At 42.8% G+C, this 17,240-nt stretch overlaps 1 protein-coding gene across 2 annotated transcripts in view; it reads right to left on the reverse strand.

Moving 5' to 3' along the window:
• The window catches only part of abca7 (ATP-binding cassette, sub-family A (ABC1), member 7), a 42,135-nt gene that overhangs the window by 11,331 nt on the left and 13,564 nt on the right, over positions 1-17,240 (reverse strand). Inside the window, exons 16-40 of one of the 2 annotated variants that reach the window (XM_055940699.1) lie at positions 13,334-13,555; positions 12,840-13,044; positions 12,087-12,200; positions 11,826-11,997; positions 11,145-11,276; positions 10,061-10,200; positions 9,749-9,886; positions 9,324-9,544; positions 8,882-8,939; positions 8,395-8,597; positions 5,892-6,018; positions 5,742-5,765; positions 5,444-5,589; positions 5,176-5,300; positions 4,657-4,749; positions 4,031-4,223; positions 3,683-3,777; positions 3,529-3,567; positions 3,240-3,345; positions 3,072-3,146; positions 2,796-2,965; positions 2,328-2,505; positions 1,559-1,674; positions 1,123-1,267; positions 710-833 (exon numbers count right to left, since the gene is read on the reverse strand). In XM_055940699.1, the coding sequence (XP_055796674.1) occupies positions 710-833; positions 1,123-1,267; positions 1,559-1,674; positions 2,328-2,505; positions 2,796-2,965; positions 3,072-3,146; positions 3,240-3,345; positions 3,529-3,567; positions 3,683-3,777; positions 4,031-4,223; positions 4,657-4,749; positions 5,176-5,300; positions 5,444-5,589; positions 5,742-5,765; positions 5,892-6,018; positions 8,395-8,597; positions 8,882-8,939; positions 9,324-9,544; positions 9,749-9,886; positions 10,061-10,200; positions 11,145-11,276; positions 11,826-11,997; positions 12,087-12,200; positions 12,840-13,044; positions 13,334-13,555 (3,361 nt within the window). The remainder of the gene's footprint in view (positions 1-709; positions 834-1,122; positions 1,268-1,558; positions 1,675-2,327; positions 2,506-2,795; positions 2,966-3,071; positions 3,147-3,239; positions 3,346-3,528; positions 3,568-3,682; positions 3,778-4,030; positions 4,224-4,656; positions 4,750-5,175; positions 5,301-5,443; positions 5,590-5,741; positions 5,766-5,891; positions 6,019-8,394; positions 8,598-8,881; positions 8,940-9,323; positions 9,545-9,748; positions 9,887-10,060; positions 10,201-11,144; positions 11,277-11,825; positions 11,998-12,086; positions 12,201-12,839; positions 13,045-13,333; positions 13,556-17,240) is intronic. The other variant, XM_055940700.1, reaches the window with a different exon arrangement.

Raw genomic sequence — 17,240 nt, forward strand, 5'->3', positions numbered from 1 at the left:
CCCTCATAGCCTGGTTCCTCTCTAGGTTTCTCCCTAGGTTCTGGCCTTTCTAAGGAGTTTTTCCTAGGCACCGTGCTTCTACACCTGCATTGCTTGCTGTTTGGGGTTTTAGGCTGGGTTTCTGTACAGCACTTTGTGACATCAGCTGATGAATTCGATTGATACGGTATCAAAATGTGGAAAAAGTCAAGGGGTCTGAATACTTTCCGAAGGCACTGTATATGGCAAGTTAAACAATCTTGGAAAAAGGGAAGGACGTAGGAGGACTATCCGTACCAAACTTTAAATGGTATTTCCAGCTATGATGGCCTATGGAGTCCCTTGGAAAACCCAACTACCGAACCATCCAATGATGTGATTTATAAATAAATTATCCTGAAAGAACTGATCTCTATAATATATAAACAACTTTTGGAACGCTCGTATTATGAGATAGCCATTACAAAAGTATGGTCCACAGATCTAATTGAATCTGAACAACCCTGTAACTGGAACAGAATATGGAAAAATATTTCCTTGGCATCCCTTAATCCGAACCACCAATTTATACATTTTAAGTTTGTTCACAGACTATTTAACACCAAGGAAAAATTTTACGATGAAATGGAGAATGCGGACTGTTTTTTTTGTACCTGTAAGCCCTCCCTCTGGGAAAAAAATACTAAACTAAATAAAAAGTTGGTCACAATAAAAAACTGTATTATTATACCCAGTCTCTGGAAAGCGTCCGACATAGCCTGGTTCTTAGCCATGTCGATGAGGCCTCGACCCAGACAGAAGTGGGGGAAGATCAGGAAGACTTTCTTTAGGATCTTGTTGATATCGTTCAAGTGCTGAAAAGCAGACAGACGAGTTCATGTCTGAATACCTTAGTAAAATAACATTCAATTCTGATTTGTTAATCTGCAGCCATGTTCGCTTCCAGTAACAGTGGCAAACATTTTGCAATTGTAGTGGTGCAAGCAAGTTGAAAAAACAACAACATTTAAAGTAGTACACTGTTGTACCATGTAACCAGACAGCCTCAGCTGATCGAGTGTTGGTTGTAAATCTAAATATCAGCAGAGCCCTGAGACTAATCAGTAGCCCTGATATAATATCATAGTCAAGTGCATGACCCACCTGATCTACAAACAGCTCCAAGACAAAGGTGGCTATGCTGCCGTTGATGCCGATGAAGAGGTTGATTGAGGTGAGGACAACATAAGCAGTGCTGGGGACACTGAACAGGAAGGAGGCTGGATACATGAGAGGAGTGATAGACCAGCTGAAATGGAGGATAGATACATTCTAATCAGTAAGAAGGAATTTGTTGCGTAATGCACCATGAACTTTGCTAAGAACAACTCTATGTAACATTCTTTAAAGGAGACCTCAGCTATTGAAATAAAATAAACATTGATATGACCACTCAAGCAAACATACTGTCGTAGTGATGTTTGAAAAGATAATTCAGAATTTTTATAATTGTTTATTACTGAATGTAATAAAGTGCACATACAACATCATTAGTTATGAGTGCAATGATAACAAAGCCACTAGTGTCCATGGCCCTTACCCATAAAGCAAGAGCAACAGGACCAGAGCAGGGAGGTTGGTTTCAGACACATAGGACTGCTGCTGGAAGCAAATGAAGATCAGGACCACCATAGTGGCCGGGACTGTATAGTTCAGCTGGGAGAAAGTAGAAGGCCAGTTAAGTACAATTCAATAGAGATGAGACTTATCCCCTGGGTCCAGTTTTTCAAAAGTTATCTATCAGGGATTTCACCTATCGGATATGGTTAAATGCATAGAAATATAATAAATAGAACAAAGGCAAGTCAATGATTCGGCCATTCTATTTCTATGCATTTAATTTGATCCGATAGGCGAAATCCAGATCGATAACTTTAAAAAAATTGTGCCCTGCAGTTACAGTACATGCCACTGATTGATAGAGAGACACAAGGATTGAAAGGAGACGTTTTACTGTCAACATTATCAGGCTTCTGAAACATAGACAATACATGCCTACTTTCATTCCCCTTGTCTCTTTTTCATCAGTTATATTATTCATAAATTATTTATCTTGCATGTATTGTTTTCTATTGTTAGGTATTACTGCACTGTTGGAGCTAGAAACATAAGCATTTCGCTACACCTGCGATAACATCTGCAAAATGTGTACACAACCAATAAAATTGTATTTGATATGATTTGATATAAAGTTGATATTTGAGCCAAAACTCAAGGTAACTAGTGAATAAGGCTCTGGAGTGTACCTTTAATATTAGTGCTAACAAAACAGGTATCAGTTAAGCCTATCAGGATGGTGGGAGACTAACCATGTCCCAGGTGAAGTTAGCCAGCCAGTAGAGAATGGGCCGGACTCCGCTGACAAACTGAAGGTGCTTGGCTTTGCTGACCCTCTCCTCGATGAGAAACAGCACAAAGCTGGCCGGCACAAAGGACATGGAGAAGATCACACAGATGGACACCAGAACATCTACTGAGGTGGTCATCCTGAAAACAGAGAGGCAATGAGTATGGTAAGCACAATTTATTTTGTATTTTGATGGCAGAAATGATTAGTCACTTTTAAGGCCAGTGGGGTATCATGTTTTCCTACCTATCACATTTTCATACTAAGAGTACTCAACCTGCTCTGTACAGTACAATTATTGTCTAATAGTGCTTACAACAAGCAATTCCAAAAAGAGGGATTTGATTCGCTCCGACACACTAAGCTTAGGCTTAATCAATTGGTGTATTGGTGTGAATTGAATAGGAAACTAGAGAGACAGAGAGCTTACATGGCAATTTCAGTGAGCTGTTCCTTGGTGAGGTTGAGAGGGTGGTTGTAGACGGTTATGCCATACTTCATTCGCTCTGGCCCTGGGGGCAGGCTGGCACGGAGCAGGCCATTGTTCATGACATTGACAAACGATGCCATGGCGTGCCAACCCTTGTTGTTATACCACACCTAGCAGGGGTGAGGTAGAGCTTAGGTAACGGTGAAACAAAACACAGATGCACATGCATACACACACCCACAGTTGCTCACACACACTCATCCTTTGACCTCTCACCTTAACATTGTTCTGACTATTCAGTCCACCCAGAAACTCTGGTAGGCGACCCAGGAGCTGATCCAATGAGCTATTCTGTGAGAAAGAAAGAACCAGACATTAAATAGAGACAACAAAGAAACTAAGAGGAAACTTGACGTTGAGGGTGTAAAAGATTTCAACTCCTACCTGTGCCACTTTGTAACGTGATCGTATAGACATGACTGAGTCCTCCATTTGGTAGGCCTGTGGGACAGCCTGAGTACCTCTGCCCCCCAGAGAGAAGCCCCCATATCTATAACAGAAACAGACATCACATTTACATCAGAGTAGATGGACTGTAATGTATTAGTAATCTCTCTTGGACAGCATCTGACCAAATTATGCAAGATTTTAGTTCTGGGTTAACCGAGATTAGGGCTGTAGATAAGTGATGTCTATGATTTTACATGGTGAGTAAGTATCCCACTCCACTTACCTGAATTCATTGATCCACTTCTTAGTGGCTGAAGTTAGGCTGAAACAGTAATAAGATTGTAAGAATAAATTAATTTGTAAGGTGGAAAAAAACAGATTTAATCACAGTAATACTTTCCAACAAAGAAAACAATCAAGTGAGAGCTATAAGAGACCTTTTCTTCATTATCTGAGGGTAAGTCTTGACCAGGTAGTCCGAGATATTGCGGCCGGTCATATTCTGCAGGATATCCCCTGTCAATCTCTGGACCTGTGGAACATAGAAACAAGTTCCAGTACACACAAGAGTATGTGGACATTTAGGTATTGGATATTTATTTAGGCAGGTAGCTAAGTCATTGAGAACAAATTCTCATATTTTAATGAAAGTCTGTCATAGGAGATTAGTTACAGTACCATTATTTATGCAATGTTTAACCACTGAGAACAAAGTAACAGTATATATAATGCAATGTTTAACTATAAGAAGAATAAAGTAAAAGTGTTTATTATGAGGTATTGACCTGTGGAGGGGGGATGCCTCCGGCTCCTTCGGGGCATTCTGGTAGCATCCTGCGGACCTCCTCAGAGCTGCACTCACAGTCAGGAGATGGCTTGTCTGCAGTCCAGTTGCCCCTGTTGAAGAGCTGCCAGGTGGAGTAGAGAATCTGGGGCCTCATGAACATGCCTTCCTCCTCCTGCAAACACTGAGGATCCCTGCAGGGGACACATCCTAGCGTGAACATGCAAAATACGCCACGACACCCAATCGAGGAAACATAGGCCCATCTTAAATCTCTTATGTTCATGCTAATATGCACTGTCCCTCCAGCAGTGTCCTTGGGAAAAGTCAATAGCACTAAGTCACAAGTCATGTGGGGAACCTGGTGAATGACAGGTCCATAATAGAATGAACCCTCTTTCTCATAAAAACACACCTTTACGTGCAAACGAACTGAGAAAACATTGAGACAACAGAAAAAACCTAGTTGGTAATGCCGATAATGAAGATAGTGGTTTACACTTTAAAATAACACATAAGTGTCTGCTTTCCTTTGTGGTTGCAACTGGACTAGCCAGGTAACACAGTGTTGTGTTTCTACAATACGTGTTGCTTTAGTAGAGGAGAGAACCGAGGAGAAGGCCTTACGTGCTGTTTTCCATGCACTTGGTTCCAAATCCAGGCCGGTCCAGAAGGGCATCCAGCAGATTCTGAATGGCAGGATCCCCAGGGGCATCGTTGCTGGAAAGAGGACACCACACAGATAAGGTTCAATACAAACAAAGGAAAAATAGGAAGACAAAGCAGAATCTGGCAACATGGGAACAACTGACTCCTTGAAGCTCCAGTCCAAACATCTATTAGAATGTTAATCTGATAATTGCCAATCAAGACTACAGATGTAGGATCTTAATGTGATCACCCTGTTGGAGGAGAACTAAAACTTGTAGAATATTTGAGGTTTAAAAAGGCTTCTGTAGTTTGTCATTTTCGGACTTGATTTTCCCTTACGAAAAATGTATTAACCCCTACAAAAATGTCCATTAATTATAATCCACATAATAATCCACATTTCCTGTTGCTGCAGGATTATTTTCATGCTGTAGAAAACTGGCTCATATTATGATCCTACATCTGTACTTGAAATCAATAGATGTAGGTCTTTACCTGAAGAAGGTGTACTGTTCCCCATACATCCAGGGCTGTAGCTGGAGCGAGGGGTACTTTCCGAACGGAGGGACGATAAGGCTGAAAAGGAGAGCGATCAACACAAACACAGCAGGCAGCACGATCTGAAACACAAGGACATGGTGTCACAATAGCCTGTCATTGGTCTCTCTTCATTGCATCACATGCTTGTATTTTAGTTCATATCAGACCTTTTATTTGATAAGGTCAACTGATTGAGAATAAAGTCAAGTTTATGAGTCAGCACCTGAGCGAAAAAGCCCCTGCGACTGCGGAGGGCATACAGCCACCTCTTGATGAAGAGCGCACGCAACTGCTGCCACGTCAAACCCCAACCGGTCAGAGGGACACCGCCATGGCCATCCCCACTCAGCAGGTCTGTCTCCTGGGGCTCTGAGTGCAGGAAAGGCCCAAGCATGGTGGAGAGAAAGAAACACATTGTTCATTGAGCCAAACGACTCTTATTCCAACTGCTGCAGTTAGTGTTAGGGTTAGAGAGCTGAGCTTCTGAAAAAAGGAAGTTAAAGGCCCACTACTGTAGGTACCTTGCTTGCGAAGCCGTTTTCTTCCTGGCAGCAGTGCAAAGAAAGAGTCAGAAAGGAGGACAGACCATGTTAAATAACAGCACAGGAAGACTGTGTTTCTAGGCGTGTTTCTATGTGTGTGTGTGTGATTATGTTTCCCCTTGTGTTTACCTGGATCCTCAGATGGCTCTCCAGAAAAGCCCTGTCCTTGACCCTGCCCATGGGGTATGTCGGCTTGTCCTGGGCTGTCCTCTGGGTCCACGTCCACCCCTGTCTCCTCAGCCACTCTCAGAAAGATCTACAGGAACAGATGACATTTTAAAACATCTTCTGCCTTGTGTGTTGGAATCAAGTAGATAATTGTCATGTTTCAATTAAGCAATAAGGCCCGAGGGGGTGTGGTATATGGCCAATATACTACGGCTAAGGGCTGTTCTTATGAACGACGCAACGTTTTTTGGACATATACCACAAACCCAGAGGTGCCTTATTGCTATTATAAACTGGTGACCAATGTAATTAGAGCAGTAAAAATAAATGTTTTGTCATACCCGTGGTATACAGTCTGATACACCACGGCTGTCAACCAATCATCATTCAGGGCTCACAGTTTATAATAACTAATAGAGAACTCAGAACTCTAACACAAAAATGCAAAACTCTGGGGAGAGAAAGGATCTGCTTGGAGCCAACCTATTGACTTATCAAACGGGATCTTTTCTGGTAATCGTGGTAAGCTGGCAGCCTAAGCACATTACCGTGACAGTAACTCCACAAATATACTATTCCGTGTAAACCCTGCTTAATCTAGTTAAAGCTGAGTTTTAACTGTCCACAAGAGGTTCAATGGATGGCTTGTAAATACAGGTCAGTTTAGTGCAGTCATGACTATATTTAGGATGAGCTTCATGTAACTTTGGCCCGTTACACGCTAGTGTCTACGTAATATAGTGCTTAGAACAACTTCTGACGCAAAGCCTCTTTAAGCCCTAAATGTGTGTGAGAGAGACTGTGTGTGTGTTATGTGTGTGCTAATGCCTGTGTGTGTGTGTGTATGTGAGAGAGAGAGTGTAGCCCATTACGAGCAAGAATGCTGACCTCATGGCCAGCATGGGCTCCGGTCCAGACCCCCCCCCCCAGCTGTGTCTTTGTAGTGTGTGAGTGTGTGTGTGTGTGTGTGTGTGTGTGTGTGTGTGTGTGTGTGTGTGTGTGTGTGTGTGTGTGTGTGTGTGTGTGTGTGTGTGTGTGTGTGTGTGTGTGTGTGTGTGTGTGTGTGTGTGTGTGTGTGTGCGTGTGTATACAGTGCATTCGGAAAGTTGACTTTTTAATTCCGTTACAGCCTTTTCTAAAATGGATTAAATAATATTTTTCACACAATACATTTTTGCAAATGTATTAAAATTAAAAACAGAAATACCTTATTTACATAAGTATACAGACCCTTCACTATGAGACTCGAAATTGAGCTCAGGTGCATCCTGTTTCAATTGATCATCCTTGAGATGTTTCTACAACTTGATTGGAGTCCACCTGTAGTAAAATCAATTAATTGGATTTGGAAAGACCCACACACCTGTCTATATAAGGTCCCACAGTTGACAGTACATGTCAGAGCAAAAACAAGCCATGAGGTCGAAGGAATTGTCAATAGAGCTCCAAGACAGGATTGTGTCGAGGCACAGATCTGGGAAAGGTGCCAAAAAAAGTCTGCAGCATTGAAGGTCCCCAAGAACACAGTGGCCTCCATCATTCTTAAATGGAAGAAGTTTTGAACCACCAAGACTCTTCCTAGAGCTTGCCGCCCGGCCAATTTGAGCAAACGGGGGAGGAGGGCCTTGGTCAGGGAGGTGACCAAGAACACGATGGTCACTCTGACAAGAGCTCTAGAGTTCTTCTGTGGAGATGGGAGAACCTTCCAGAAGGACAACCATCTCTGCAGTATGCCACCAATCAGGTCTTTATGGTAGAATGGCATACGGAAGCTACTCCTCAGTAAAAGGCACAAGATAGAACTCTTTGGCCTGAACGAATGGCGTTGGCAGCATCATGCTGTGGTGATGTTTTTCAGCGGCAGGGACTGGGAGACTAGTCAGGATCGACTTGATGAAAACCTGTTCCAGAGCGCTCAGGACCTCAGACTGGGGCAAATGTTCACCTTCCAACAGGACAAGGACCCTAAGCACACAGCCAAGACAACGCAGGAAAGGCTTCGGGACAAGTCTCTGAATGTCCTTGAGTGGCCCAGCCAGAGCTCGGACTTGAACATGATCTTACATCTCTGGAGAGACCTGAAAATAGCAGTGCAGCAAAGCTCCCCATCCAACCTGACAGAGCTTGAGAGGATCTACAGAGAAGAATTAGATAAACTCCCCAAATATAGGTGTGCCAAACTTGTAGCATCATACCCAAGAAGACTCAAGGCTTTAATAACTGCCAAAGGTGCTTCAACAAAGTACTGAGTAAAGGGTCTGAATACTTATGTAAATGTGATATTTCAGTTATTTTTAAAGATTTCTATGCTTTGTCATTATGGGGTATTGTGTGTAGATTGATAAGGGAAAAAAACAATTTAATCAATTTTAGAGTAAGGCTGTAATGTAACAAAATGTGGAAAAAGTCAAGGGGTCTGAATACTTTCCGAATGCACTGTATATGTGTACCTCCTTTTCCTCACCTCCTCCAGGGTGGTGTCAGACAGGCCGTAGCTGGTGATGCCCAGATCAGCCTGCCTCCTGTCAAGCTCTGTGAGGAAGATGGCCAGACTGCTGTCCTCTGCCGACTTCTGGGGCAGGTTGATGACCGCCTCACGCCCCACGTCCTCCACCAGCCGCGCCCCGGGGATGTGACGCTGTGCCAGGGTCAACAGGGCAGCCAGGTCTGCAGGGGAGAGGGAGCGGGAGGGAGAAATAATAACTATCAGAGGAGGTTTGAAACTTCACTGTCCAAAAACATGCCCTAACCCCACACTAGATACTTGTGTAGACCGATCTGATCCCCTCAGATCAGTCTGTAGGGGGGGGTAGAGGCTCGCCATTGGGTTAGCTATGGACGAACAGAACAGCCAAGCAAATGGTTGTTTTTTCAGGTGTCTACAATAATGACGAGCTGTCAACACACAGCTAGCAGGATGTCACTAAGTGACTTTGGGTTGGAGACCCTACCTGAGCCGCTAACATCACTGCCCAGACCTGTGTCGTCACTCATGGAGGAGTCGCTGTCCTGAAATAAAGAGGGAGAGCCAATCAGCAAAGGGGTCATAGTTCAGTGATAAAAGTAATAACCTTTAGAATCCCACAGTATACATAGCCCTATTGCGATAGTCTACAATAACCTCCTCATCTCCTCTCTGAAGTAAATGAGACAAGGAGAGCCACTTTTGACTATTAAGATGCACTGGTAAAATGGTCTTCAGGGCCCATATTCACAAAGTGTCTCAGCGTTAGAGTGCTGATGTAGAATTAGTTTGGTCTTTAAGATCTTAATTATGAGGACAGGGGGACCTGTTCCTAGATCAGAAATCCTATTCTGAGACGCTTTGTGAATAAGCACAATGTATTCCTGAGAAAATGTCAATTGCAGGGGTATACACAATCTCTCACTCACCTTTGTGGCAGGGGGCAGTTTGGTAGCGCTGGCACTACTGGGGGTTCGAGTATCCAGTCCCTCCTTCTTGACGACGGTGAGGTAGTAGCCCATCCCCAGCTTGGCCTTGAGGAAGAGGGGGGAGCCGCAGCAGCACAGCTTCCCCTGGGAGATGATGGCTATTCGGTCTCCGAGAAGGTCAGCCTCATCCATGTAGTGGGTGGAGAGGATGATGGTGCAATCTGATGGAGAGAGAATGAAAAAGAGAAAAAGAGAGTGAAAAGATCTAGTAGATTAAATAGTATTCAATTTAATTATATTTCACCTGAATTGACATGAAATGATAAACTCCGCCACCAAGTTAGACCAGGGATTTCTGGAAATCCTGGGAATTTTGGCAAAGTTCACAGAAAATGTTGCAACCCTTGACACAGTTCAGGGCTAACCTTTGCGGTACTTGAGCAGCAGGTCCCAAATGCCTCGACGGGAGTAGGGGTCCACCCCAGCTGTGGGCTCATCCAGGACCACCACCTTCGAACCCCCCACAAATGCTATGGCCACCGACAGCTTCCTCTGCATACCACCTGAGAGTAGAGGCAGAGACAGGGGGCGAGCAGACACAGAGAGACAGACACAGAGAGACAGAGAGTATGGTATTATATATGTAGTGGCTGTTGAAGGATATATTATATTGTAAAGTATACAGCTGAAGGCCATATTTGTAATGGATGTTGAGTAGTAGAGGGAGGGAGCCATACCAGACAGGTTCCTGGTCTGTTCGTGGCGTTTGTGCAGCAGGCCCACATCCTCCAGGAGAGTGTCCAACTCCTTCCTCACCTCATCGCCTGATAGGCCCTTCAGACGACCATAGAACCACACATGCTCCTCTACGGTCAGACTATACAAAAATAACAAGGTTAAAGTCAGAGGGCTGATTAAGTAACATCAAACTCTTTTACATGTACAGTGGGTAAATGTTTTAAGATGGAGCCTGAGAGGCAAGAGATTAAGTGAATGGGGCCTTCGTTATCTTGATTCCCTCTACTGATTATTCATCTTTGTCATTGTTATATCAGTTATATAAAGGTGCAATATGCAGAAATTGCCTGATTTCCAAATATCTGATTTCCTGATTTCTAAAATTTGAATAGTCCGCCCTAATTTCAATTTATGTGACAAAACAATAATCACTGGACCATCTAAACCGCTGTGAAATATATTTTCAATATCCCAAAATATTGTATTTTCAGCTGGTGTACAAAACTAAACGCAAAAGACGCAAAAACGAAACTTAAGAACGGGAAGCATAGAAATAGCACACATAGAACAGATCTACTGATTCTTAGACTTTCTTTCAATGAGAAGAACAGATATATAAACTCACATTACTCAACATGTCCAAAAAGTTAAATATTGCAGATTTAACATTACCAAGGAATTCATTTATGTCGGAAGATAGAAAACAAGCACCACAGATAAATGGAGTCAACATGGTATGCACTACAATATAATGAAATAGGATAAAATACTTAATGACATGTATTCAAGAGATATAGAGTAGAAATATTAGGGAAAGGGGGATAACTAGTCAGTTGTACAACTGAATGCCTTCAACTGAAATGTGTCTTCCACATTTAACCCAACCCCTCTGAATCAGAGAGGTGCGGGGGGCTGCCTTAATCGACATCCACGTCTTTAGCGCCCGGGGAACAGTGGGTTAACTGCCTTGCTCAGGGGCAGAACGACAGATTTTTAACTTGTCAGCTCGGGGATTCGATCCAGCAACCTTTCGGTTGCTGGCCCAACGCTCTAACCACTAGGCTACCTGCAGCAGGGGCTTACATGTCAAAAAGGACATTGTGCTGAGGACACACTCCCAGGGTCTTCCTGATGATGTCCATGTCAGTGCGGATGTCCATGCCCTTAATGTACACAGTCCCAGCCGTGGGGGGAAACAGACCCGTCAGGATAGACCTGTCAATGGAAATGAACTGCGTATTATGCATTATAACCAGTGGAGGGTAAAAGCATGTAAATAAAACTTACCCACCTTTTTGCTGAGAAATGCATCGAAAGTATAGAAATTACTTTACTCACCACGAACGGCAGAGCTTACCCATTTGTTCTTTAACTACTACATCACCAATTATAAATTAGAACCCTACATTAGAGCTTCAAAGCACATTCATAAGCAACTCATAACACCTACATAAGCACCACAAGTACAAGGGCCCTAGATTAGACCTGTCAATGGAAATGAACTGTGTATTTTAGCATGATAACCCTAAATTAGAGGTTCATAGAACATTCATAAGCAATACATAAGCAGTACAATGGCCCTCAATTAGCACGACGGTATGTACCACATTCATAAGCAATACAAAACACCTACTGTACATAAGCACCACATTCATTTCTATGTGTCTGTAATGTAGGTGCAGGTTTACATGGTGGTGTTGGCTGTTGTACTTCATTTTAAAACATTCTATATTGATTCAATGGTTCTTAAAGCACAGCCTTTACATGGTGGTTGTTTTGCCAGCACCGTTGTGCCCCAGGAAAGAGGTGATCTGCCCTTCATAGAACTTGAGATTGAGGTGGTTGACCGCCAGCTTGGCACCTTGCTTGTAGATTTTGACCAGGTTGCGGATGGCCACACCGAGTATGAGGTGAGAGGGGTCGGCTTCGATGCGATCTGAGACAGGTACAGAGAGGGAACCTCAGGACCATAAACTGGTGTCAGTTTTTTTTTACATCATGTGTTTTTGTGTGTGTTTTTCTTACCTCCTCCCTGTCCCCTGGGAGCCGGAGGGATGGGCATGCCGGCCTCTAGAGGAATTCCTCCCCAATAGTTCAAACTGAACACGAAGTTCCATGGCCTGGGGACCCCATATTCACCTGGACAAAAGATCCCAACAACATGTGTTTAGTCAAACCAGTATAAGTGCAGTTTTACTATCTGCAAAGGTGCACTGGCATTGCAGTTATATGTTCATTATAATATGTATTTTAATATGCACTTCTATGCAAAATTCCATGAAACCATAGAGCAGTTAGAAAAAAATTACTTAAACCATTAATTTCCTTACCTGGGAAAACAGCTTCAACGTACCATACCTGGGAAAACAGCTTCAACGTACCATACCTGGGAAAACAGCTTCAACGTACCATACCTGGGAAAACAGCTTTAATGTACCTTACCTGGGAAAACAGCTTTAATGTACCTTACCTGGGAAAACAGCTTCAATGTACCATACCTGGGAAAACAGCTTTAATGTACCATACCTGGGAAAACAGCTTTAATGTACCATACCTGGGAAAACAGCTTTAATGTGCCTTACCTGGGAAAACAGCTTCAACGTACCATACCTGGGAAAACAGCTTTAATGTACCTTACCTGGGAAAACAGCTTCAATGTACCATACCTGGGAAAACAGCTTTAATGTACCATACCTGGGAAAACAGCTTTAATGTACCATACCTGGGAAAACAGCTTTAATGTACCATACCTGGGAAAACAGCTTTAATGTACCTTACCTGGGAAAACAGCTTCAATGTACCAGGTGGCCAGAGCGTAGATACATGCATCGATATGCAGCATGATTATGGAAGTGGTGAAATTATAGGTGTCTCCCTCCATGGGGCTGGAGTGCAGGTTGAACCACTGTATGCCCACTCCTTGTTCCTCGTACTGGGAGAAATACTCACAGCCAAAGCCAAAGGCCACAGGAGAAAACAGACTCTGTTGGGAGAGATGATAATCTTAATGGATACTGCAGTATTACCAGATTGGATGGGTTCATTTCATATATTTATACAGGTGTTTCCATTGAGATTCCAAACCTCATTTAAAAGAGCGACTTATCAGCAGCAAGTAATGGGTTTAATACAGTACCATAATCATTCTTCCTTATAAACAAAAAACGACTTGTGCAAACCTTAACAAAACACAACAAAGAGAATGTGTAACATGATTACTCACTGCTAGGACACGGTGTGTGGTGGTGAGAATGTGTATTATAAGGACTCACTGCTAGGACACGGTGTGTGGTGGTGAGGTGGTCTCTCCAGGCCACACACAGCACATATGGCAGGTAGAGGGCGAAGTAGATGAGGCCTCCGCAGGCGGCTGCCAGGTTGGCCCGGGAGAAGAAAGTGCTGATGAGGAAACACTGCATGATGGTGGCCGTAGCGAAGGCCGTCAGGAAGAAGAACACCACAGCCGGGTTGCTGTAGGGCAGGATGTCCCCCCACTGGAGGAAGAGAACAACACAATACAGGAAGAGATGAGGGTGAGACGACAGTGATACACCTCTGTGATGTTTCATTGTCTTAGTACTATATCTTAGTTTGTCCCTAATGCAATGCCTTAAAACTATACAGAGTGCTGTAATGAACCCAGTCATTAATCCAGGGCATTATTCTAGGACAACTGCATAGTTGTGATGTGAATACTTTTCATTCGTGCCAAAAGACAGCAAATACAAAATGGCTTGATAATTGGCTTGATAACATATAAAGCAAATAAACAAGCTGTGCATGGTCCCGGGCAAAATAAACAAGTGACTAAATTATCAACACAAGGCTATCGCTGTTTGAAAACTGTTTTCTGCCCCTCCCAAAATATAGAATTTGTAGATAATTGGCCCTCTTTCTGGGACTCACCCACAAACAGGACCAAGCCTGGCCTGTTGAGGAGTGACGGACTCCATCCTAGCTGGAGGGGTGCTCTCATCGTATCTACGAACACAGACAGGGCTCGAACTCCTCTAGCTCCACAATGAGATAGCCTGCTGCCTGACCTGCACCCTGTTAGCCAGTCTGCCAGCTTTGTGGAGTCTGCCACTAGCACAGTCAGTGTAGTCAGCTCAGCTATCCCCATTGAGACCATGTCTATGCCTCGATCTAGGTTGGGCAAAACTAAACATGGTGATGTTCGCCTTAGCAATCTCACTAGAATAAAGACCTCCTCCATTCCTGCCATTATTGAAAGAGATTGTGATACCTCACATCTCAAAATAGGGCTACTTAATGTTAGATCCCTCACTTCCAAGGCAGTTATAGTCAATGAACTAATCACTGATCATAATCTTGATGTGATTGGCCTGAAACATGGCTTAAGCCTGATGAATTTACTGTGTTAAATGAGGCCTCACCTCCTGGTTACACTAGTGACCATATCCCCCGCGCATCCCGCAAAGGCGGGGGTGTTGCTAACATTTACGATAGCAAATTTCAGTTTACCAAAAAAACCGACGTTTTCGTCTTTTGACCTTCTAGTCATGAAATCTATGCAGCCTACTCAATCACTTTTTATAGCGACTATTTACAGGCCTCCTGGTCCATATACAGCGTTCCTCACTGAGTTCCCTGAATTCCTATCGGACCTTGTAGTCATGGCAGATAATATAAAACATTTTGGTGACTTTAATATTCACATGGAAAAGTCCACAGACCCACTCCAAAAGGCTTTCGGAGCCATCATCAACTCAGTGGGTTTTGTCCAACACGTCTCCGGACCTACTCACTGCCACAGTCATACTCGGGACCTAGTTTTGTCCCGTTAAATAAATGTTGTGGGTTTTAATGTTTTTCCTCATAATCCTGGACTATCGGACCACCATTTTATTATGTTTGCAATTGCAACAAATAATCTGCTCAGACCCCAACCAAGGATCATCAAAAGCCGTGCGATAAATTCTTGGACAACCCAAAGATTCCTAGATGCCCTTTCAGACTCCCTCCACCTACCCAAGGACATCAGAGTACAACAATCAGTTAACCACCTAACTGAGGAACTCAATTTAACCTTGCGCTATACCCTAGATGCAGTCGCACCCCTAAAAACAAAAAACATTTATCATAAGAAACTAGCTCCCTGGTATACAGTAAATACCCGAGCTCTGAAGCAAGCTTCCAGAAAATTGGAACGGAAATTGCGCTACGCAAAACTGGAAGTCTTCCGACTAGCTTGGAAAGACAGTACCGTGCAGTATCGAAGAGCCCTCACTGCTGCTCGATTATCCTATTTTTCCAACTTAATTGAGGAACATAAGAACAATCCCCCCAAAAATGTTGATACTGTCGTAAAGCTAACTAAAACGCAGCATTCCCCAAGAGTGGATGGCTTTCACTTTAGCAGTGATAAATGCATGAACTTCTTTGACGAAAAGATCATGATCATTAGAAAGCAAATTACGGACTCCTCTTTAAATCTGCGTATTCCTCCAAAGCTCAGTTGTCCTGAGTCTGCACAACTCTGCCAGGACCTAGGATCAAGGAAGACACTCAAGTTTTTTAATTCTATATCTCTTGACACAATGATGAAAATAATCGTGGCCTCTAAACCTTCAAGCTACATACTGAACCCTATTCCAACTAAACTACTGAAAGAGCTGCTTCCTGTGCTTGGCCCTCCTATGTTGAACATAATGAACGGCTCTCTATCCACCGGATGTGTACCAAACTCACTAAAAGTGGCAGTAATAAAGCCTCTCTTGAAAAAGCAAAACCTTGACCCAGAAAATATAAAAAACTATCGGCCTATATTGAATCTCCCATTCCTCTCAAAGATGTTAGAAAAGGCTGTTGCGCAGCAACTCACTGCCTTCCTGAAAACAAACAATGCATACGAAATGCTTCAGTCTGGTTTTAGACTCCATCATAGCACTGAGACTGCACTTGTGAAGGTGGTAAATTACCTTTTAAAACTTCTTATGGCTGGGTGGCAGTATTGAGTAGCTTGGATGAAAAGATGCCCAGAGTAAACTGCCTGCTACTCAGGCTCAGAGGCTAAGATATGCATATTATTATACTATCCAGTATATCTGGATAGAAAAAACTCAGAAGTTTCTAAAACTGTTTGAATGATGTCTGTGAGTATAACAGAACTCATATGGCAGGCAAAAACCTGAGAAAAAATCCAACCAGGAAGTGGGAAATCTGAGGTTTGTAGGTTTGCCTATCCAATATACAGTGAGATATTGGTCATTTTGCACTTCCTAAGGCTTCCACTAGATGTCAACAGTCTTTAAAACATTGTTTGATGCTTCTACTGTGAAGAATGAGGGAAGGAGAGCTCTTTGAGTCAGGTGTCTGGCACGAGATGAACATGCGCAGTCACGTGAGAGCGACCTGTTTGCATCGCATTTCTGAAGAAAAAGGAATTCTCCGGTTGAAACATTATTGAAGATTTATGTTCAAAACATCCTAAAGATTGATTCTATACATCGTTTGACAATTTTCTACGAACTGTAATGGAATTGTTTGACTTTTCGTCTGAACTGCGCGTCATGAATGTGGATTACTGGACTGAACGCGCGAACAAAATGAAGGTATTTGGATAAAATGATAGACTATATCGAACAAAACAAACATTTATTGTGGAACTGGGATTCCTGGGAGTGCATTCTGATGAAGATCATCAAAGGTAAGTGAATATTGTGATACTATTTCTGACTTCTGTTGACTCCAAAAAATGGCGGATATCTTTATGGCTTATTTGGGCTCTGTACTCAGATTATAGCATGGTGTGCTTTTTCCGTAAAGTTTTTTTGAAATCTGACACAGCGGTTGCATTAAGGAGAAGTTTATCTAAAGTTCCATGTTTAATACTTGTATCTTTTATCAATGTTTATTATGAGTATTTCTGTAAATTGATATGGCTCTCTGCAAAATCACCGGATGTTTTGGAGGCAAAACATTACTGAACATAATGCGCCAATGTAAACTGAGATTTTTGGATATAAATATGAACTTTATCGAACAAAACATACATGTATTGTGTAACATGAAGTCCTATGAGTGTCATCTGATGAAGATCATCAAAGGTTAGTGATTCAATCTATCTCTATTTCTGATTTTTGTGACTCCTCTCTTTGGCTGGAAAAATGGCTGTGTTTTTCTGTGAATAGGTGCTGACCTAACATAATCGTTTGT

The sequence above is a fragment of the Salvelinus fontinalis genome, chromosome 12 (assembly GCF_029448725.1).
Source record: "Salvelinus fontinalis isolate EN_2023a chromosome 12, ASM2944872v1, whole genome shotgun sequence".
NCBI lineage: Eukaryota > Metazoa > Chordata > Actinopteri > Salmoniformes > Salmonidae > Salvelinus > Salvelinus fontinalis.